Here is a 23,173-nt window from a genome sequence, read left to right as displayed (position 1 = left end):
AACAATGTATACAAGTTCAAGGCACACGAGGGCCTCTGAGAACCGGATCTTGATTACAATTGTCTTGTCTCGAATCTTTTACCAAAATTTGGTATCAGCTCATCATTGTGTCTCCTGTTCGGACGTGTTCGATTTGATAATTTACTTGGAAGAGTATTTTTATCGTAGTAGTTGAGATGTTTGTATACTTGGACCATGTCACAAAAGAGTCTCCTGAATTCCAGTGTGGGGAGGTCAAGTATGCGCAAGCGTTCTTCATAGAAGGACATATCTTTGCAGATAGGCACGAGTCTTGTGGCGCGTCTTTGTACACCCTCGATCAAATTAACATATTTTCGAAGTTTAGGTGACCATACCGACTGAGCATACTCCAAGTGTGGACGGACAACCGAAGTATATAGTACTAGGAAGATGGTTTCAGATGTTCAAAGCTGCTGTTAATCACTCCTAGTATTGAATTTGCCTTCTTTTCCTGCTTTGCAATATGCTACTCGAATGTAAGTTCTGAGTCGATCACAATCTCAAGATCTTTCTCTTCAAAAACATGTTCTAGCTGATTTCCATCCAAACAATATGGATAGGCATGTTTGATGTCAGAGAATTTGCCAATAGTTAGTACGTGACATTTGTCGGGATGGAAATTTAATAACAATTCTTTCGACCACTTGACTAGCGCGTCTATATCATGTTGGATGGAAATAGAGTCTTCGATAGTGTTGACCTCTTGAAAGATTTTGGTGTCATCAGCAAAGAGGAGTATAAATGATGATATTACTCTTTCAGGAAGATCGTTGATGTACAGAACGAACAATAACGGTCCAAGGACACTACCCTGTGGGATACCACTAACCACTTGATCCGTTGTCGAAAATGATTTATTTACTTTCACTGATTGGGTTCGTCCATTTAAAAATGATTTTACCCAAGACATTATCGGACCATCTATGCCATATGCTAATAGTTTCTTGCATAAACGACGATGAGGTACAGTGTCAAAGGCCTTTGCGAAATCAAAATAGATACTATCAATCACTTTTCCCTCCGATGTATTTCACAACACGTATCCAAGTAATACAACAGTTGCGTAACAGTGGATCGATTTTTGATATATCCATATTGCTTGTTCGATAAAAGATGTCGATCAAGAAGATGCTCCATAATATGCTTTCTCACTATTGACTCCATCAGTTTGCATACTATTGATGTCAAGCTTACAGGTCGATAATTTACTGCAAGATTTTGAGCACCTTTGTTATATGGGTATTACGTGAGCTTCTTTCCAATCCTTCGGTAGAGACCCTTCCTTTAATGATGTGTTCATTATTACTGCAAGAGGCTCAGAGACGTAGTCAGTTAACGACAGTAGCATCTTAGGATGTATTCCATCAGGACCGAATGATTTATTTTGATTTAAATGTTTTATTTCGATCTTGATCATTTCTTTTGTTATATGGATTTCATCGATTACGGACTCAGTTCTTTTTCTCGAAGTCCGGTAAATCCCCAGGAGGCTATCTTGTCTCTTGTGAAAACACTGCAGAATTGACGTTGAAGTATATTCGCCTTTTCATGGTCTTCATGTTTCAAAGAATTCTTGTCATTTGATGCCTCAAGTAATGATGATACCGTACTGGAAGATCTCATTTTGCTCATGACATGTGACAGCTGACAGCCTGACAGCTTTTGGCTTTGTCTTTGAATTGTTGCAGATTTTCCGTTCGTAATTTCTATGGGCTTGTGTCATCATTTTTCTCACTTGGTTGCGTACAATGTTGTATTTCACGCGATTCTCGTCTTTCTCTCGCGGCGATGATTTCATCCATTTTCTATGTAGACGCTTTTTCTTTGCTATTTCAGTTCTGAGATCTTTTGGAATAGGAATTCTTCCTCTCTTTCTCCAACCCTCACCTCCAAAAATTATATTTCTTCTAAAAAATCATTGTGACAAGGGCATTCTCTCATTGATTTCTATTGTATCCGTTTTTCAGATTTTAAAACCTCTTGAGAATTTTTTAAGGGACTTTTAAGAATTTTCAGAATGTATGGTATTTTCACGTAATTTTTGGTAGACACGAAGTTTAAACGTTTATTCCTCATCTGGCTTCTCGTCAGTATTTTGTAACATGATCTTACAAAGAGGGAAGTTAAGGGCTCTGACCATAGTCATCATATTTCTCATGTATAAAATGTGTTTTTCTGACTAATCTACGCAGCAAAGCCATCACACGTTTTACATTTTCTAGTAGGCAAACTATTCTTGAATCTAAAAAAGAAAAAATCGCGTTGAAAAAAATTGATGAAGAAGAAAATGAAAACAGTGGCTTTTGATAAATTTTTTCATCCCAATTTCTAATACAAAAAGAGTCATAACTTTTGATACATCAATTTAGAAAATTTTTCTGAAAAAATTTAGATAGTTAAATCTTTTGCAGACAATTAAAAAAAATTTCGAAACAAAAAGGTTAATTACCCATTAAAACTAAGCATTTTTTGTAAAAGAGGGTAATATAACATTTTATTAACGTCTTTTTAAGGTTTGTAGCGTCATTTATAATTAAATTGCTAATCACTCTTGATAGAATGAATTCAAAGACAATATATATAAAGACAGCTTTTTGTTAAAAGTTTCAAGAAACTTAAAGCAAAAGTTATTTCTTCAAATCTCGTAACCAATTTTTCGACTATATTCAGAGCCCTAAGTACAAAAATTTTGAGCCAAATCTAAAAATTCTTGAAGGAAATACTGCCCTCAGATGGAGTATTTCTTTTACGAGGGTCTGTAGAGTTAGCCCTGGATAACCAAATGAATTTCAAATAATTTTGTCATAGGTAATAGAGGGGAGTCATTTTAATTCAATTTGTCTTCAGTTTTGGGAGGGTAATGATATGAAGTTTATGAACATTTGAATTCCAATCTTCAATCTTATCATTCTTCTTCATAGATGTTGACGAGGCGCCTTTATTGTCAACCACTCCACCAGGGGGGAAGGATGCAAAAAATGAAGGTTTGTATAAAATTGCGTTAAAATTTGTCTTCAGTTTTGGGAGGGTAAGGATATGAAGTTTATGAACATTTGAATTGCAATCTTAAATCTTATTCTTCTACCCCATAGATGTTGATGAGGCGCATTTGTTGTCAACCACTCCATCAGGGGAAAAAGAAGCAAAAAACGAAGGTTTGTATAAAATTGCGTTAAAATTTGTCTTTAGTTTTATGGAGGATAAGGGAGTGGTCAGAAAGTATCTACTAGGGGCGGTTGGACGATTCATGGGGGGGGGTTCAAAAAAGCTTTTTGATGGTTTAGGGGGGTTCCAAATTTTTTGGACAACTCAAGAGAAAATGTAGGAAGTCTAATTTCATAGTTTGACGTTTCAAGATTTCAAAACTTTTTCAGCTTCACGGCCAACAACTCATAATTGATTAGGAAAATTGCAAACTCAGAGAATTTTATTTTTGAGACTCCTTTTTGCCCCCGCAGGAGCGCGGCGACGAGGAGGCACTCATAGCTTTACGGAATAGGATATTGGACAACAATCTCAAATTTTTGCGACTTTTTTTGTCGCCACGCGTGTATCCGTTTAGTTTGGCTTGTTCGTGTTTGTTCCGTTGGGTTTTTCCGGGGTTTTTATTGTACTAAGTTTTTTGTCTCTTATGGAAAACGACTTGTGACAAAGAAATTGAAACAAATCAAGGTAATTTTGAAGTCAATCTGATTTTATTCCTTCCTTGTTTTTGTTTTATTGACCAAAATGAATGAATTTTGTCGATTAGCGAAATTAAATTCCATCAAGAAGACGAAATTTCGCGAATGACCTGAAGCTCTAAGGGGAATTGGGATTTAATGCGAATAACTCTCTGTTGACCCCCCCCCCCTCATTTCCTACCTAACCATAACCATGATATTTTTATTCTCGTCGTTGAAAAAATAACTCAAATATTCCAAAAATTTCACAGTTTAAGGTGTCTAGATTGCTGGAAAACGCGCATTTAATTAAAGGATTATGTTCAAAATGAAGCCATTAATACAAGATTTTTCAAAGCTACTAAATTTTGAAGGGGGCGGCAAATGCAGTGATGTGAGACTATTATCATACACTTCTGATTATTTAAAAATGACAACTCTCTACAACGCTGACTATAAACGAAAGCAGCCGGTGAGGCGACCTTTTTTTCCGATGTGTTCTGAGAGCATATTTCAGCTAGAAATTTTCATCTGTTCAGATCAGATCTTCGAAAATTGGCGAGACTGGGGTATAGTCTTTTGCTTCAGAACACATCTTTTAAAGAGACAGGGAATCAAGAGAAAATTGATGTAATCCTAACCCTAGAAATTTTCAGAACACATCTTTCATGGAGAAAAAAACGAATATCTTACAAGTTTATCTTGGCAAACTGTTTTTTCTAGATTTTATTAGAACACATCATTTGTATAAAAAATTGAAAGGTCAAAACATTGATACTTGCAACCCTATTTACTGAGCCGGTTCGCTGTCGATCGCTGCCGAAATCACACTAAAGTTTAGGAGGGCTGGGCAGCAATTGTTAAGTTGCTGTTCAGCGGAGCGTGGAAGGCGCAATTGGGCGTTAGGAGGGCGCTTGGTGGTTGCTATAAAGGTGTGGCCGGAGGAACTTTAGTACACGATGTTCATCTTTGTTTTAAACGCGAATAAACAGATTACATTGCCTAAACAAAAACATAAGTACACATTTTCTTCACAAGCAACTACAATTTTCGGGTCCTCCCTGAGATTGCTTAGAGCATTCTAGCTCATTTTCTGCAAATTTAGTTTTGATCACCACTGACATTATAACATATTGATGTTTATTAGGCCAAGGAGTATCGTTTGCCATGTTTAGATGGTCTAAAAATGTAATTACTTTACGATTACGAGAGAGCATTAGCAACCTAACTGCTTATAAAAAGATGCTTAGGTATGCATGCAAGAGACAAAATAATGGTATATCAAATTACTTAGTAGAAAAGAGCGCATTTGTGTGTTTTTCGATGACAGATGACAAAAAGTGAATTTTGTTGTAGTGTTGTAATCATATCGTGTTTTTATTTTTTTTATGAGGAAAAAGATTTCTGAAGAAAATTGTTTTTGGTTACGCCAGCTTCTCAGGTACTTATAAATTGTAATTCACATCATTTTATGAACAAGTACATAGGATCAGATAGGGATTGCTTGTGAGAAAAAAAACATCCAGGCCTCAATGACAAGGCGAGAATGTCTTAGCCACGCCGGGATAAAACGAAAGTACTATATGGGAAAATGTCTCCCTTCAAAGGTTTGGTATACAGTTTGAAACTTAGAAATCCTGCAATTGTAAAAACTGCCGGGGGGAGATGGCGTGAAGGGTAGGTTTTTCAAGACCCTCGAAAGGCACTGTAACAGTGTACTTTTTTATAGAGTGCACTTACAAGGGTACACTGCAAGGATGTGTTTGCTGACTGGTGTCTGATATATCTTTATAGTTTTGGCTTGCATCCATTTTGAATTGTTTTGCACATTGTGTCAACATCTTAGGCTTTTTTTTCAGGTTGTAACAGCAAAATAAGATATGAATTCAAACTGCACTGTAAGACTAAGAGTCAGAAACGGTCTTTAAAATACACTCAGCACATGCCGTCGCTCAGAAATCGAGTGCCCCCTGGGTAAAATCTACGAAAGCATCTAGCGAGGACCTTTTTTAAACATCTGTTTCCCAAGCATAGTCTTTCTGGAAAATTTGATCTATTGGCCGAAAGTTTCAAATATGAAGATCTGTTTCTCCTCAAAACCTAAATTTTTAATCTCAAAGTATCTTCCCTAGAAAATTTGGTCTGTTTCCACAATTTTCAGAATTAAAATTTTGATCTGTTCTCCCAAGCTTATAAGCAATAGGATATCTGTTTCCCTCTCCTGGAAATTTTTATCTGTTTCCCTTGCCTTTTGTGATTGATATCTGTTTTCCCCCAGAAGGTTCAATCTGTTTCTAATGCAATATCATCTTTTTTTGAAACAGATATCTGTTTTCCAATTTTTTATGTAATCTCCTAAATATACTGATCTTTTTAAAGAAAAGGTCGGTTAGTGTAAAACACAGGTCACAGGTCATGGGTCACAGGTCGGTGTTGACAGGTCAGCTTCAATTACTGTAAAACACAAAGAAAATGTTTGAAAAACAGTTGTCAATGTCAAAAATATAATTCCAAAGGTATTTTATTGATCTAGAACTATTTAAAGCCAAAAATCTGCCCACGTGCTTACCACGTGATTTCGCGCTTTATGCCGTGTATAACACAGACCTGTAATATTATATATTACATCTATATCACACATGTAATAAAAGTTATCTTTTCAATGTTATAAGCATGTTACGTACGTTATATACAAAGAATACGTATTAAAAAGATATTGATCTCACCTTTTGCTTTAAACAACCCTCTAACAGGAAATTGTTGTTTTCAAAACCTATCAATCTATATCCACTTGTAGCGTCAGCATCCTATGCATGAAGAATATTTTATTGTTAATTGGTGTACAAAACCTCATACTTTGAGATAACATCATTATTTACATAACTCAAGTGTCATTTGTTGTCAATATTTGGGGTTGATGATTTGTCGTTTAAGTCTTCTTAATACCATATTTTGATATTACATTTCCATTACATATAATATTTTCAGGAACTTATGTTATGAGTTGTATGTTATGAGTTGTATGGTACGAGTTAATGTTAATGTTAATGTGTATATTCTTTAAAGTCGAAAAAAAGTGTACAAAAATGTACTAGCTTTAAAGCTAATAGAGTTTGACTGCCTATTTTACAAAATGAATCATTCATCACCATCTGTTGATGCCCAATCACTGACAATTTCTTCTGTAGAGTATTTTGGTTTATAATTTGAAGATATTTTTGTTTGGTTTTGTAATTTTTTAACGATTCGTAGTTTTGTTCTCGGGCTTCCTCTAACGCGCCAGTTGAAGTCTTTATTGTTATAGTCTTTGTTAAGTTTCTTTGCTTGTTCGTGCATCTCCTTTATCTTTTTCCGTTCGTTGATTGTGAAATCATTCAGCATGTGTAAATTCTTCATGATAAGATCTTTGTCATGCTGACTTTGTAGGGTGACTTTAAGAGGACGGCCGTTTTTTGTTTTTCTGTTTCCTAATCTGTGGTGAGTAACATTTATTTCTGGAACATTGATGTCCTCCAGGAGTTCTCGGAACCGAAATATGTCATATTTTTCCCCATTTTCTTCTTTTTCCTTATCTGGGCCTGAATATTCGAGAAACCCGTGAACGATGATATTCAGTTTCCTAGAGTCTATGTCTTTCTTTTCACTTTCTTCCTTCCGTTTTTGTTGTTCGGCAGATCTTAAGTCTTCTTTGTGCTTCTTAGTAATTTCGGCGTATGTTTTCTTTGATGTCTCCGTCATTATTTCTGTTGTGTGCTTGATTTCTTCCTTTATCATGGTTCTTGTCTTTTCTTCCATTTCTTGTAGTTTTCCTGCCAGAAAAATTTTGAGATCATTTTTGATGGAATCACGGGTTTTGGTTTTGGTGTTGACCTCGTTGTTCAGTTTTTGTGTGACGTCGTCTTTCTTTTTAAGTTCATTTTGCATCATATGTTGAGTGTTTTTCCCCACTTTATCTCTTAGGGGTTCTTCGTTATTCGGACGCAGTTTGAGTGCGTTACAGTTTTCCGGTCTGTCATTTGTATGACCTGTGACCTGTGTTTTACACTAACGGGGCAAAGGTCTTTGCTAGAAAATTGGATCTGTTTCCTCATTTTTCAAAAAAAGCTCTCTCCTGGAAAAGGGAAACAGATATTTCAGGGAAATGGGCTCGTTGGCTTCCTCTGAATCTACTTTAGACTAATCTCATAACCGATCACCATTGCTAAGGCATATGATGATCTGAAAAGTTTATCCAGCGGAAATTTACAAAACCGCGTTCGGCGGGGTCTGGGAAAACTATGACACGTGACCAGATACCGGTATCCGATTGGCCCGCAGTTTTCAAGATTTATTTATTTATGAATCTTCACCTGTCAAAAATACTAACTTTTTCCTGCTGGAATGCCTTTGAGCACCTGAACATATCATGGCTACAAAATCATAAACAATATCATTTAATTTGGAGTTTTGAGACCTTTTCAAGCCAAAAAATAATTTCCAGAACTTAGAGTTGGTATTTGTTTATCTTCCAAATCTATTAAAAAGTTCTCATGACAGGTTTCTGTCTGATTGCAAAAAGTATGCAACCCAAAAAACTGATCATCGAAACCGCTTAAAAATAACTCAATAAACATTAAATTTCACCAATATTTTATCCAAAAAGAGTATCCAAATATCCAACAATACAAACAGAGCCTAAACTAGTCAACCTCTTGATGTTTGAATCAATTTTTTTGTCAATTGAATGCCTGACAGACATTTTGCACACGTTAAGTTATAATTGTGCTGATAAAATGCTTCATTCCTCCTAATAATCAAGAAGATAGCAAGAGAGGCTGCGTTTAGACCAGCCTGGCATTTGTAATTACTTGCAGTATTCTTTTGAATTCTATTGTTCCGCGCAATTGTTCGGTTTGTCAAATGCCTAATGATGCCAGCGTGTTGGCATTTCGTTGACATTTGAAATGCCATTTTGAGCAAAGGAATCCCCTTTTCTGGCATTTCAAATCAAACAAAGGAACCAAAATAAAGAGAAAAAATGACATTTTTGATTTTTTGAAGTATTTGCACGTTTTTTATTCAGTTCTTTCTATAGATTGTAAAATTTGCAAGATTTGCCATAGGCTAGCCCTACGGCAAAAAGTTTCAGTCTTAATGACAGCAGTTTTTGAGAAATTCCATGCTTTTCATTGTTTGATCTGTCAAAGTTGAACATGAGGGAATCACCTTTTCAGTAATGACTCTAAAAAGACGATTCCTTAAATGCCATGACAGAAAATACAATGGAAAAGCTATTACAATCGACTCCCTCGTGAGCAAATGCCAAATTACAAATGCCAGTTGGTCTAAACGCAGCCAGAGAAGTAATCAATACATAAGAGAACACACCTGTAATAATTTGGTTGGTGTTTGAGTCTTCATCTTGAACAAAAATAAGAAAACATCCAAGAAAAATCTGTTGTACAAAATACAACTTTCAAAACAGTCTTTCAAAGCTTTTAGGTCAATAAGTATGAGCAGCCACTTCTGTAGGTGTATGTCAGAGCTACACTAAAATAAATAAACAACATTTGAAACATTGAACTTTCCTTTATAAGTCTCAAAATCTATAAAAAAATCAAACATTGACCAAGAGCCAAAACGTGAATTTCAGGCGCCATCTTGGATTTGATTCGGAGCAAGAAAGCCACGGTCGCAGTAGAATCGGTTTTGTTTAGCCCACGCATCCAAAGACGGCCCGAGCAAATCGATAAATTTTATGCGAATGCCCGCGATTGAATCGTGAAAAGTACTGTCGTGAAAAGTAGTGTCGGCCATCAGAGAAAACCCGAGAACCTTCGCAGGTCTTTTTGCAGAACCATTCCCTTTAGAGCGCATGCGTGGAATGCGTGGAGCACGAAGAGCTGCTTGGAGGTTAACTTTAGACACAAAGATTTTAAGCTGACCTTAGATACGAAGTACTCCTCCATAGTTACAGGGGGTTAAGTAAAAAAACTTAAAACATTGAATTGTTGAAAAGTATTGAAAAGAGGTAAGCTTAGGCAGCCTTATTTCGTTTGTAATTCTGATACATGAGTCTTAGTCGTAGACAATATTGGTGTACCTTTCAATAATCAGTTCTTAAAAAGTAAACAGCAAATTGATAACAAAATAAACACATATATAATTCTTTTAAGCACACTTACTTTATAAGATCAAATCAATAATTCTAAATTGAAACAAGAGCCGCAAAAATGTGGGTAAAAATTTCCTTCATAATCGACCTAAATAAATAGTTTGTCTCAAAAGTTCAGACTCTATCGTTTTTAGACTAGTGAACAAGTCTGTTATTAATTTTCGAGCCAGATTTAGAGTTGGGATACTAGTTAGGTAAAATCAGGAAAACGTACACACGGGAAATTACGCACCGAGAAAGAGGAAAATAACATTTGAAATTTGAGAATATCGTTCTAGATACGGTTTCCCGATTTCACCACTCTAGTAAGATTTTCCGATGTGATGTTTCTCAAACATCCGGCCATTTCATTCAACAACTATACTACTCTATATCGTTTTACAAGCTCATTTTCGGATAACGTTGATTGTTAGTTTGATATATTAGTAATATAATATCGAAACTTTTCACTCGCTTTCGCAACGGTAACAAAAACCGAAGTAGATAAATAAATACATAAACTACGTTTTTCCCATCACTAAGCAGTCGCATATTTTGCACACGCGAAGGAGAGAGCGAAAAGAAGTTTAGTAAAAAATGGGCATCCGAGGGATTTTAGTACGCTACGCATGCTCAGTGTATGAAGTGCTAGGGTTAAATAAATATGACAGCTATTGATTTTCCAAAATAACTCGGGATATTTTGACTGGCACACCAGTCGGGCTGGAACGGTATCACGCGGGAATAGTGATCGTAGGAGTTAGGTAAGCGTAGGAAATTTTGTCAGCGGCAAGGGCTGAAAGTTGTTAATCAGCAGCCTTTCACCAAGTTTTGCTCGTTCTCCTACGCAGCTCCTATTTTAGCTAATGCTCGCTGCCTTATGTTCCCGCCCTCTGACATGATTAATTAACAGAATAGTTTGCTAGTCAAGGGATATTAACCTGTCTTTCGCTATTTTGTTATTTTTCTTTCAGTAACGTAGCAACTGGGGGGCAAGGGGGGGGGGGGGCTATGCCCCCCCCCCCCCAATAATTTTTCAAGAATGGTTATTTTGCAAAATGCAAAGTTTTTCTTTTTTAATTTGTCATAATTGTCTTTTATGTGCATGTTTTCAGTGCATTTTTAAGCAATCTAAAGCTCAATTTTCAAAATTTCCCCCCTCGGGTCAAACTATGGTTGGCTCTCGCGGTGTCACTAAACTTCAGCCCCCCCCCCCCTCAATATGAAAATGCTTCCTACGGCACTGTTCTTTTCATGTGAAGCAACATCGAGAAATTGAGACGACCAGCCAAATGGATATCCATATTTCATTCATTTCATTCGGATCTAGGATTTGGAGGGTACCATGCAAAACTAAGTTTGCTCTATAAAGTATCTAAGGAAGCCCTACCTTGTTTGGGGCCGATGGACCAGAACATTTTTGAAAATTGGCTCTTCTAGATTGGCTTAAACGGCAACATTTTTATCAGGTTTTTATCAAAATTTTAGTCAGAATTAGTACGAAAAATGTATCCTTTTTCTAATAAAAACCATTAATTTTCATTGGGACTTGGCTTCTCCTGTATTTTTTGATATTTTTAAGCCTCGAATTGTTCTTATAAAAAAGCAATACATAAAAATCTGTAATATTTTGCTACTTTAGGCTTTTGTAATCATGGTGAAATTCTTATAGCTATATGCCAGTTAGAAAGACTCACAATAGCTATTTTCTTTTGTTTTAACCATACATGTTAAACTGGTTATTAAAATTAAAATTCATTAAAAAATTCTTATGCCCTTTTGTTGAAATTTTGATTGACAAGAAACGTGACGTAACGATACCTTTTGTTTTGCGAAAGGGGAGATAATTATGCGTGAAAGGATGAATAAATTTTCTTCCATGAATTTGTTATTGTTGTGTTAGTAGAGAAATATTTCAGTCTTTTTGACGAATTTATCGTAAAAATCAGGAAGCATAACATCAAGGAGCAACTATTTATAAGAATGAAATCAATAACTCTTCGTAGACGGCCATATACCTTTCAGTAATTAGTTCTTTCGTTCATACAAAGTAAACAATAGGCTGCTGGCATCCACTAACGGATTCGTGCTCCTTATAGAAGATGCTTAATAAGCTATATTTCCTTTGTCCAGAGATTTGCCGCCTTTAGCCGATATACGGCTAAAGACATGTTTAGCTGGCGAGTGTCTACAAATATAACATTACGTAATATTTAAATTTTCTGTGAGGCACCAAATCATAGATTGGAAAACATATTTGGATTTCGAAAAAGGCGGAAGGAAGTTTGCTTGTTTTTCTTCCTTCTTTCTTGTTTAATGTGGAGATTTCGGAAAAAAAAAGAAATTAGATTTATTGAATTTAAGTGCCCTGATGTATCTTCTGTGTGCACCAACATAATTTTGCTTCATAAAACTACATTTTGATGCTTGAATTTGGACTTGTATGATATATTATATTAAAGCAATATATTTCGCAGGTCTATTGACCTCTATGAAACAGAACTTTTGATTTTACATTTTATATAAGTTTTTTCTCCCATTCTTTTATCAAACACTCTTTGAAGACTTGTAAGGATGGTGCTTCAACAATATCTTCTTTTAGATCATTCCAAGGTTTCACACTTCTGTAAAAAAGAGAGTTGTTTTGGTAGCCTCTCATACCGTCATTAGCAAAGTTCATTTGAAGCTCATAATCATGCTGACGTCGTGGTCGTGTTCGAGGAGTAAATTTCTCTGATCTTATAGACTCGTCATAAATGTAGAGGTTCTTAAAAACTTCCACCATATCACCAACTTGCCGCCTGGTCTTTAGGCTAGGTAGATTGATGAGTCGTAGCCGATCTTCGTATGAGTAGTTTCTATAGCAACTAACTAGCCTTGTAGCTCTTCGTTGGACGCCCTCGATTGCATTGATATGTTTGATTAGCCTTGGAGACCATACTACATGTGCATATTCCAAATGGGGTCTGACAAATGCAATGAAAAGCGTTCGAAACATATCTGGCGAGAGAAATTCGAAGCTCCTGCTAATCAAGCCAACGATAGAGTTAGCTTTCTTGATTTTACTGAATATATGGGCTTCAAAGGTCAGGTCACTATCGATTATTACTCCTAGATCTTTTTCTTGGTCAACAGATCCTGCTATGGTATAGGGATGGGCATATTTGATGTTCCAAAATTTACCCAGTGTTGAAAACATGACACTTGTTCGGATGAAATTCTAAAAGCCAGTCCTTTGACCATTTTCCCATGGCATCAATGTCTTCCTGTAGCCTGAGCGCATCTTCGGCGTTGTTTATTTCTTCCACCAGTTTTGTATCGTCAGCAAACAGGAACATTTCTGCTTCGTAGACTCTGGTAAATCATTGATGTACAAAACAAAAAGAAGTGGACCAAGTACACTTCCTTGTGGAACTCCACTCATAACTTTACATCTTCTCGACAATGTTCCGTTTACCTTTACATATTGATAACGGTCAATGAGAAAGGACTGTATCCAGTTGAGCTCTGTCCCTCTGACTCCATAAGCATTCAGCTTTTTCAGCAGTCTGCGGTGTGGTACGGTGTCAAAGGCCTTCGCAAAGTCAAAATAAATCACACCAGCAACTACTTTATTATTTGATATCGAATCCGCACATTTATCAAGATATGTAAGTAATTGTGTTACCGTTGATCTCTTTGGCATGAACGCATGTTGTTTACTAGATAATAGTTTTTCATCTACCAGATGTTTCATAATTTGGTCCCTTAGCGCTCTTTCTATCAGTCTGCAAGCGATGGATGTAAGACTGACTGGTCTATAATTTTCAGCTAAATTTTTGCTCCCTTTTTTATATATCGGTGACACATGTGCAACTTTCCATCCGTCTGGCAGAGTACAGCACCTGACCCCAAGAATGTAGGTGAAATTTGAATCAGACCTGATAAATCTAGATTTGCATTATAAAAAATATTGAATGTTTTAAACGAAATTTTGAACTCCCAAAATCCTTTCCCAGGGGTTAGTTTCATTACTTTTGATAGATAGACCAATTTTTTTGGTCCTTGAAGTTGACTCCCATTTTTGTTTTATACCCCAGAATGTAGGTTTAGTTTTATGGCTTTAAATCTAGTAATAGTAAAATGTTGATATTTTTTCGATTGAATTAATTATAACAGGAAATTTTAGAAATATTTTATGCCAAAACAATATTCTAAAGAGCTTTTGTTATTCTGAAAATTGGATTTTTTCGCTTTTTAACCCCCAGAATGTAGGTGAAAAGATTCGGTTGCTGAGACCGAAGTTTCAGTATTCATCGGAAATTTTTGTTCTCTAAGTGAAATTCATACTTTAGAAATACACTCTGACAAAAAATTAACAAAGATATTAATTTTATCGTGCTAAAAATGATGAAAAGTAAAAGAAAGGACGAAAAGAAGAGACAAGAAAGTTATTTTTATTTTGTAGGTTTAAGATTCTGTTTAAAATATGTGAACAATGTAACAACACCCCTGCCTCGCAGCCCCGGTGGAACTTTTCCCACATCGGGTTAAAAAATTTCTACTAAATTCCCAATGGGGATAAAAATTATATTGTTCCAAACTTAGGCAAATTTTCTGATTTGGCTGGGGTCCCAGCGGGTCCGGTACACGTCGTAAAAGCTTAGAATGCCAACATTAATCATCTCTCAGGAAATGCTTTCATGTTATGAAAGTACAACAAAAAAGTTTTATATAATTTGACAGACTTTTTATGTCGGGTTATGAAGGCTCCCAAATTGTAGGTCAGCTAACCCCAAAAGGTAGGTCAAACATTTCGTCAAAATATCTAACTTAGAACAATAAATATTGAAATGGACTATTTTCCACATTTCCTTAGTTCATTAGGAATAAGAAAATACCCTATCATCATAACTTAATTCCAATAGATTTCGATTTAGAGAGGATTTATTTAAAAAATGTCTCAATTCGATTAGTATCCAATCAACTTCGATTCAGATTTTCGCCTGAAAAAATTAATTCAAGTTAAAATTTTATGTCCAGAAATAATCAGTAATATGTAACAGTATGCTCTGAAACAACTTTTTATGAAGTTGAACTATCGTTAGGGCTACCATGCTAAAAAATGAGAAACCTACATTCTCGGGGTTTACTACATTCTCGGGGTCAGGTGCTGTACTTCCATCAAATGATTTAGTTTTATGATTGTGTGGAGCGGGACAGCTATGTAGTCCGCTAGCTCCTTCAACATAATTGGATGAATTTCGTCATGACCAATTGACTTATTTGGGTTAAGTGTATAATTTTTTACCACACTGGATTCGTTGATCACTTTGGCTCCAGATAATTGTTTTGTCAGTTCTACAGATATGTTGCAGATTACTTCAAGGTATTCTAGTTATGTATATACAGTACATTTTGCGGGGGTCATATTGAATATTTCTGACGTTAGTTCTTTATGATTCTACAAAAGGGAGTGTTTTTGTTCCTTCAACAAGGGCCTTTTAAATGTTAAAACAAATAAAGAACTTTTCTTCAGCTTTGTCATTTCACTCTTTAATACTGTGTGGCCTTTGTATCTTTCAGGTACTTAGCTTCAATTCTTTGAAGAGATTGGAGTGTTTCTGGTGGTCTATCACTTTTGTGTTCATATTTGTATTTTTTGAGCTTCGATCGAAGAGCTGATGGAAAAGTTTTGATAAATTTACAGACCAGATATCTTATAAAAGCAAAAGTCGAAAATAAATCTACAGACTGTACATAATGCGCGCATCAGATTGTTTTTTATCTTTTTTCTGTTTTGTTTTCTGGTCTGGGATTCGAATTTCGAACGTAAACATTCCATTGAAAACGTTCGAAACGATCGTTTTTGCGTACACATCAATGTCAATCAAATTATGAACTCGCCAAGATTTCCTTTGCGAACCGGAAAGCGGTTGGTAGATCATTAAGCAGACCTATACTACCTGGGGTTTTGTAGAGGTCTGCGATTCAGACTAAGTAAACAAGGGATTGCGAACAATATCAGAATAATAATTTATAGAAAAGGGGCAGCGCACAATATGAACATATTTATTTTTCTTATAAGCAACTACAATTATGGTCAAAATCTATTGAGAATTAAGCTTATTTCCTCGTTTTTAGAAATTTGGAGTTCGGGCGAGAAAGTCGATTTTGGGCCATCTCTTAAACTCAATCGGACTTTTCAATTTATGGCTCGGGTTTATAGACTTCCAGGCTATATGAGCCTTATTGGACCATTTCTGAAATTTTGGATCCTCAGATCCTAAGGTCCTAAAACTTTATCCTTCCAACAAGTTAGAACGCTTCCAAATCGATTGTGGCTTTAAGATTTTGTGAGAATTTCCCTATTTTCTCAAATACTATGACCATGATTGTACTTTATACGAATCAAATCAACCACTCTTCATAGACGGCCATATACCTAAGTAAACAAAGGGATTGCGAACAATGTCAGCATATTAATTTATAGACGATGGAAATTACACAATATGACATAGCGTCAGCCGCCCCCCTACTAGTTTTGGGGGGGGTTACACCCTAAATCTTTCCCAAAAAAGGAGGGGGCTGGAAGTGCACCTTTTTTAGGGGGGCCTATGTAATTGGGGGGGGAGATGAAATGTCATCACTTAACATGAGGGCTAAAATAATTCAGCTTAATAGTTGACTTCAACATGGGCCCCGGGTGGCCATTTTGAGTGAGAAAGTCGGTGGGCGACGAAGAAAATTTTTCACTTTCTACACCCTCAGAACACCTTAAAACGATATCTAATTGGGGAGAATAATAGTTTTTGTGGTTTGATTTGGTCTCAAACCAGATTAAAATAGTAACTCTTAAAAACGTATGACATGGTCTACCAAAAAGTGGGGGGCCATGGACCCCCTGGCCCTCCCGTTGACGGGGCCCATGTTCAATTACCCAAATTGAAGCTCATGAATCGGAAAGATTTTTGCCTGCGCCGCAATATTTTTATAAAAAGTGTGCAAAATATCTTATCTTAAACTTAGAACTGAATGCAAATTACATTGGAAAACCCTTTTTTACTGGATCAATTTTTTGAAATTGTCTAGGGTCAAAAGTCCTGGGGGCTAACAAAATATTCATAAATCTTTGGGGGGACTTAAAACTCAGGGGGGACCTAATTTCTGCCTGGGACCTAAACCCAGGCTGACGCTATGTATGAGCATATTTATTTTTCTCATAAGCAACTACTTTATAAGAATGAAATCAATAACTCTTGAAACGGCCATATACCTATGGGTAAATAGTTTTTCCGTTCATACAAAGTTAACAAGGGATTGCGAACAATATCAGAATATAAGTTATAAACAAGGGGCACACAACTAGTCATAGCACTGTTTTGATAGCCTTTTATAGATGAATATTCTACGGAAGTCTGTTAGTGCCATCATATTATCAGACGGAAGTCTGTTAGTGTCATCATATTATCAGGAGATAATAATCAAATTATCTTAAGAAAATTGATTTAACTCAAAAAGATTTTGTCTTTGGATGTTTATCTCCGTGCTTATCTCAAAATAATTACATCTCGAGATAAATTTATCCCTGAATATTTATCTTGAGATAAATATCCCTGAATATTTATCTTGAGATAAATTCGTCCCTGAATATTTATCTTGAGATAAATTTATCCCTGAATATTTATCTCGAGATAAATATCCAGGGATAAATTTAGGGTTATTATTTAAGGTTCCATTTGGCATACTGGAAAATTGGGAACCAAATTGGAACCTCAAGAGGGAATCTAAGTGGAAGCTGTAATTGGGAACCTTAAGTGGAAGCCCTAAGTGGGAACCCTAATTGGGAGCCCTAAGTGGGAACCTAAGTTGGAACCCTATGTAGGGACCAAATTGGGAACCTCAAGTGGGAACCTAATTGGGAGCCCTAAAGTGGGAACCCTAAGTGGGAGCCCTAAAGTGGGAAACCTAAGTGGGAGCCCTAAGTGAGAATCCTAAGTGGAACCCTAAGTGAGAACCTAAGTGGAGCCGTAAGTGGGAACCAAGGTTGGGGGAACCAAGGTTGGGGGAACCAAGGTTGGGGGAACCAAAGTGGGGGGAACCCTAAGTGGAACCTTAAGTAAGAAACTAAGTGGAACCCTAAGTAGAAACTCTAAGTGGACCCCTTAGGTGGGAACCCTAAATGGAAATCCTAAGTAGGAGGTTTATAATAGAACACCAGTTTGCCACTTTGCACAAGCTATGTAATGCACAAATATTTGATATAGCAACACAATAATCAGTAAAACAAACCAACAAATTAAGGTCGAAAGGAATCAAACACTTTAAAATTTCTGTATAATATTTCGACACTTATCAAGTGTCTTCTTCGAAGCATCATCTCTGTAACCTTAGATCAGATTGTGATTGTTTTCTGCACACCACGCTAAAGCTCTAAAGGGATGTGTGAAAACATAACAATCTGACGAATATGCAATCCCGAAATCGTAAGGACCGTGTTCGTTTAAAAGGACTAGGAATGACAACAAAGTTATTTTTCTCAGATGTATAATTTTAAAGTGCCTTCAGAGGTTTACCATGCGCGTAAGAAAATTATGAACAGCTGTTGTCAGGTCACATCTCTGTAAATGTTATAAAAACAAATTTTACACGTCTTCTGAAATTTGAAAAAACTAAATGATTGAATGGCTATAAAAATTAATAGAAAGGCTAATTATTAAAAACAAAGAAAAATGACGCAATGTGCTTGTCGTAGGGAATAAAAAATGTGGAGGACGCGCCAAAGACACAGAGGGTGTATTCACAATGAAAGTTTCAAGCTAATGGCCTTAACATGATTAAATCATAGGATGTTTTGTTGTACAGGGTGTCTGGAGAAAAAGTATCGAGTCCTACCAATTCTATACAGGGTGTCCCTAATAAAATTATCGAGTTTGAACATGCGATTGAGTAGAAAGTTTTATGTGCGTGTTCACAAAATTGTATTTTAAGCTCTCCCTCTTTTTTCTTTGTCATTACAATTAATTTATACGTTGTAACTACCTGTTGTAATAAGCCTGTGAGATGGAGAACGTTCTTATATTTTAGCGATAACACACACAAACTTTTTTACTCAATCGCATGTTCAAACTCGATACTTTTATTAGGGACACCCTGTAGAAAGAGAGGGTGCTTTTTCACTACGCTAGATAGATGGTTGATAGATAGTGGTTCTCATCAACGGTCCTTTTCATAAATTTCTAAGGGTTGTAAAATATATACAATGAAGATTCGTGCTTAAGATCAGATTTTGATCGCTTCATATCAGCATTCCAGATTTAACGTCGAAAATTGGTCATTAAACCTTTTGTTCTCGAAGAGAGGGGCAGACCTCTCTTGGCTTAACATGAACAATTAAGCGAAAATGACAGCATAAATAAATTAGTTGCCATAAAAGTAGCAGAATGTGTAGTGGGATTCTTTTGTAAAAAATTGTTCATATGGGAAAAGTGTTTCTTTCCCGATAGAGTTGAAGAGCAAACTTTCATCTGTATTGATTTGATACAACAGACGAGGAATCTTGTCACAGAAAATGTTCATTAGAAGGCTGAAATTTTAAATCCCTTGATATGCGGTTTGATGATTTTTAATAAAATTTTCTTCAAATTCAAAGGGTTGTAAACGCTTTGACAACTGTTTTGGGAGTCAGTAATGCTTTCCTATCAATTTTCTTTGTTTCAGCTAATCGATTTTCGCCAGACAGTCTCAGTGAAAAACCACCCAGAGCTCTTGTGTGTGTTTCACTAAATTTACAATGTTTATCAAAGTTTCTCTCTGTGTCATTTTAATTGTCATGAGACATCGTTTGGGCATCTTTTATGAATAACTTTTTTTACAAAAGATAATTCTCAATAAAGGCTTAGACAAGGCTTGATATTTTATGTTCTGGTTTACAGCCTGGTCTCACTAGAGCGTTTTGCCTTCTTAAATCAGAATGCAGTCAACTTGCTTGCGCTCACATTGCAAAAGCCGTAAGGGCCAATCTACACGGCGTGGAGCAATTCTGAAATTAAAATAGGATAATCCTCCACTTGCTAGTGAAGATACAGCTTTCTGTTACATGAAAACATGAAAAAGAAGAAAACAGACGCAAGCTCATTATCCAAGAAAACATGAGAGGTTTTTTTCGCGTTGGTGCAATGCAACATGCTCCATCCCACCACCACAAGAAAAAAAGCGCGTGTCTCATGGTTTCTTTTTTTGGTTTCATGGGACAAAAAGTGAGGGAAATAACCAACAAACACGCTGATTTTGTCCCTGGGACAATGGAGCAAAATCGATTCGAATAAATTTTGCTCCATTGTCCGAGGGACAATGAGAGAAGCACAAATGTTATTAAAAGAAAAATGGGGTGGAGATGCAAGAAAGCGTTTCAGGTTGGTGGGATGGAGCATGTGGCAATGCACCAACACGAAAAAATCGTGTCCCCAAGCCTTAACTTTAACGTCATCAAAATTGAAATTCTTTTTAATCATAATGACTCTGTTGTAAAAACAATTATTGTCATTAGGGAAGCCATTCAGGATCCTGCAATTCTATCAGCCAGCAAAAACTAAATGACATTTGTAAACTTAAGTTTCTTGACCATTTTCCATCGAAAACAATCGAAAACATTACACTACTCTCCAAAGCCGGAGACCAAAGCAAATGATCTTCCTTGACGAGGGCGCCCTTTTGGATCTATTGTTAACTCGTTTAAAATGGTGGACAGAGTTGCAGAATGATAATGGCGCCCACTGTTTCGAGGGTGGTAACGCCAAAACGCTCAATATGATCAGCCAACAAAAGGCGAGTTTGTTGCTGCGCGAGTTACTTTTACTAGTTATTTTTCTATTGTCTATAGGTGCGAAAAAAGGACTGGGACGGTTTTAGTGGGATAAAGCGAACATAAAACATGCCCGCGCGGCAATTGGCGGCTACAGTCGAAAAGGTGCATTAGCTTAAAACCTTGGCTAAACTTAAATACACGTAACTTATATCTCTGTTTAAAAAAGTGCTTTACACTAACAAACTAGGGAGAAATTTACTTCTATAACAAGTAAAAACGGGTGACGATTAAAGTTATCATTATAAATTCTTTTATTCAGAGGTTGTTGCCATGACATTGACGATCGCTGCTCTAATCACCGTCATCCAATTCTGGTTACGACTTGCCACCTTCCTTCATGGACCTCTAAAGTCATTTCTACTTCATGTACTCCATAACCTCTCAAATGACCCTACATACAATGGTCTACCTCAAGACCCTCAAAAACTATATCAAGAACTCTCGACACCTGCCAATCGAAAGAAGATAAATGACTTGAAGAATGGAACGAACGGAAAAAAGAAAGTTTTACAACAAGATCAGGTGGATGCATTACGACCTTCTACTGGAAACGCAACCGATTCCTCTCAATTTGATGTTACACTCATCTGTATTTTGATTATCAATTTTACCAATCTTCCTGCTCCTCTCAAAGGATGGAAAAACAAAAATCCACCTGCAACTGACCTAAGTATCGGTGCATTTGTAATTCGTGCGAGAGAATGGCGAAACTACATTCACCACACGGATCCAGATAAAATCAATCAAGCACAATTTAATCAGAAATGGACTGAAGGAGAACAAATCATCAACAATCTTGGCTTTACTTACGACACAACGCAGCTGAAAACAATGTTATTGGACCTAAAGTACGAGAATGTTGTCAAATCTATGTATTTGTATCTAGAGAGAAAGCAAGACACACTTTCTAAACAACAGATGGCGCTGGAAACGAAACAGACGGGCGCTGGATACCAAACAGACGGCCCTGGATTCTAAACATACGACCCTAGCAGACAATCAGGCAGCCCTTGAGAATGAACACAAATCTCTCGACAACCAACAAGCATCATTATCTCAAGATGTTACAGATTTGCAAATTTCAACAACTCAAATTGGCAACCTCGCTCAACAGTTATCACTTGATCAAAATCTCAGTTCCGAGGAAATCAAAGCTTTGACCAACAGACTGGAGGAGATTGTCAACATACAGCAAAGCATGCGCAAGAATTTGCCAATGATGAAATATCATTCAGGTAAGTTAGGTCCGAGTCAGCTTAAATGTTTATAAATTATATTTTTACAAACGAACTAGCTCTTCCCCGGGGGGCAATGGGTTTACCAACTAATGGTATGTGCGGCGAAAAAAATTGGCTTTTAGAACCGCACCCTTACAGTGCAGAAAAAATTCGGTGAAATTCATACCTTTACAGTGCATTTTTTTTCAAATTTTAAACTCTTTTAGAGCAAATATATTTTATTGCAAATATTTGCAATTTTTCCTAGATTTGCTGAAACTTCCAGCCATACAGCGCATTTATCAAAAATCCACCCTTACAGTGCATTTCTGATATTTTGAAAAACATACCTTTAACCGCCGCACATACCCCCCCCCCCCGGGAGTAGGACCCATTCCTAATGCATTCGGAGGGCTCATATCTATCACAATTTAAACTTCGGGCGAGAGTTATTTTAGCACTTCGAATTTATTTTATTGGATTATCGTGGGAGGATTTCAGTGGTTTCTAGCCGGTGTTTAAAATATTGCAAGAAATTCCCCTTTCTTTACCTCATGGGAACTAACTTTTGCGTTTTGGGTGCCTATCACTAAAATAAATCCCGTACACAATTTTATAAATCAAAAATAAATCATAAATCAAAAATAAATCATAAATCAAAAATAAATCAGAAATAAATCATAAATCAAAAATAAATCAGAAATAAATCAGAAATAAAAAAAAAATGAGAAATAAATCAATAAATCAAAAATAAATCAGAAATAAATCAATAAATCAAAAATAAATCAGAAATAAATCAGAAATAAATCAATAAATAAAAAATAAATCATGAATAAATAAAAATAAATAAAAAAACTTTCGAAAAAAAATGGACTTTTCAACTTTTTTTATTTTTTTGACACTGATTTTGAGTATCAGTTCGTTATAATTTGAAAAAGAATTTCCATAAAATTACACCTATTCATAAATTAGAAATAAATCAAAAATAACTCAAAAATAAATCAAAAATAAATCATAAATAAAAAATAAATAAATCATAAATCATAAATAAATCATAAATCAAAAATAAATCATAAATCTCGTACACCATTTTTCGAGTGATTTGCCCCTCGACATCAGTTAATCAATTACTTGACAAAAATGCAGTCTTTGATTTGCAAGTATCGTGTATACTTTCGGCGATAGCAGTGTGTAATGGGGTCTTTTTTCGTCCTATGTTGACCATGTTAAAAACAATTTACAAAATAACGTCACATTTTCTTTTAATCGGTTTGGAAGAAGATCGCGTCGGAAA

At 36.0% G+C, this 23,173-nt stretch overlaps 1 protein-coding gene across 1 annotated transcript; it reads left to right on the top strand.

Annotated features, from left to right (window-relative positions):
- Positions 1–5,023: 5,023 nt before the first annotated feature.
- Positions 5,024–21,957, top strand: LOC136802600 (uncharacterized). The gene is made up of 2 exons (XM_067059354.1): positions 5,024–5,124; positions 20,922–21,957. The coding sequence occupies exon 2, from the start codon at positions 20,933–20,935 to the stop codon at positions 21,638–21,640; it is 708 nt and encodes a 235-aa protein (XP_066915455.1). The 5' UTR covers positions 5,024–5,124; positions 20,922–20,932; the 3' UTR covers positions 21,641–21,957.
- The last annotated feature ends 1,216 nt before the right edge of the window (positions 21,958–23,173 follow it).

This window comes from Clytia hemisphaerica, unplaced genomic scaffold (genome assembly GCF_902728285.1).
Source record: "Clytia hemisphaerica strain Z4C2 unplaced genomic scaffold, Clytia hemisphaerica genome assembly, whole genome shotgun sequence".
Classification (NCBI taxonomy): Eukaryota; Metazoa; Cnidaria; class Hydrozoa; order Leptothecata; family Clytiidae; genus Clytia; species Clytia hemisphaerica.
The sequence above is the reverse complement of the archived record's forward strand: the minus strand, read 5'-3'. Positions and strand labels throughout refer to the sequence as shown.

Bases quoted from the DNA above. Each gene is read 5' to 3' on its own strand.
- LOC136802600 (XM_067059354.1), top strand. From the start codon at position 20,933: ATGACATTGACGATCGCTGCTCTAATCACCGTCATCCAATTCTGGTTA.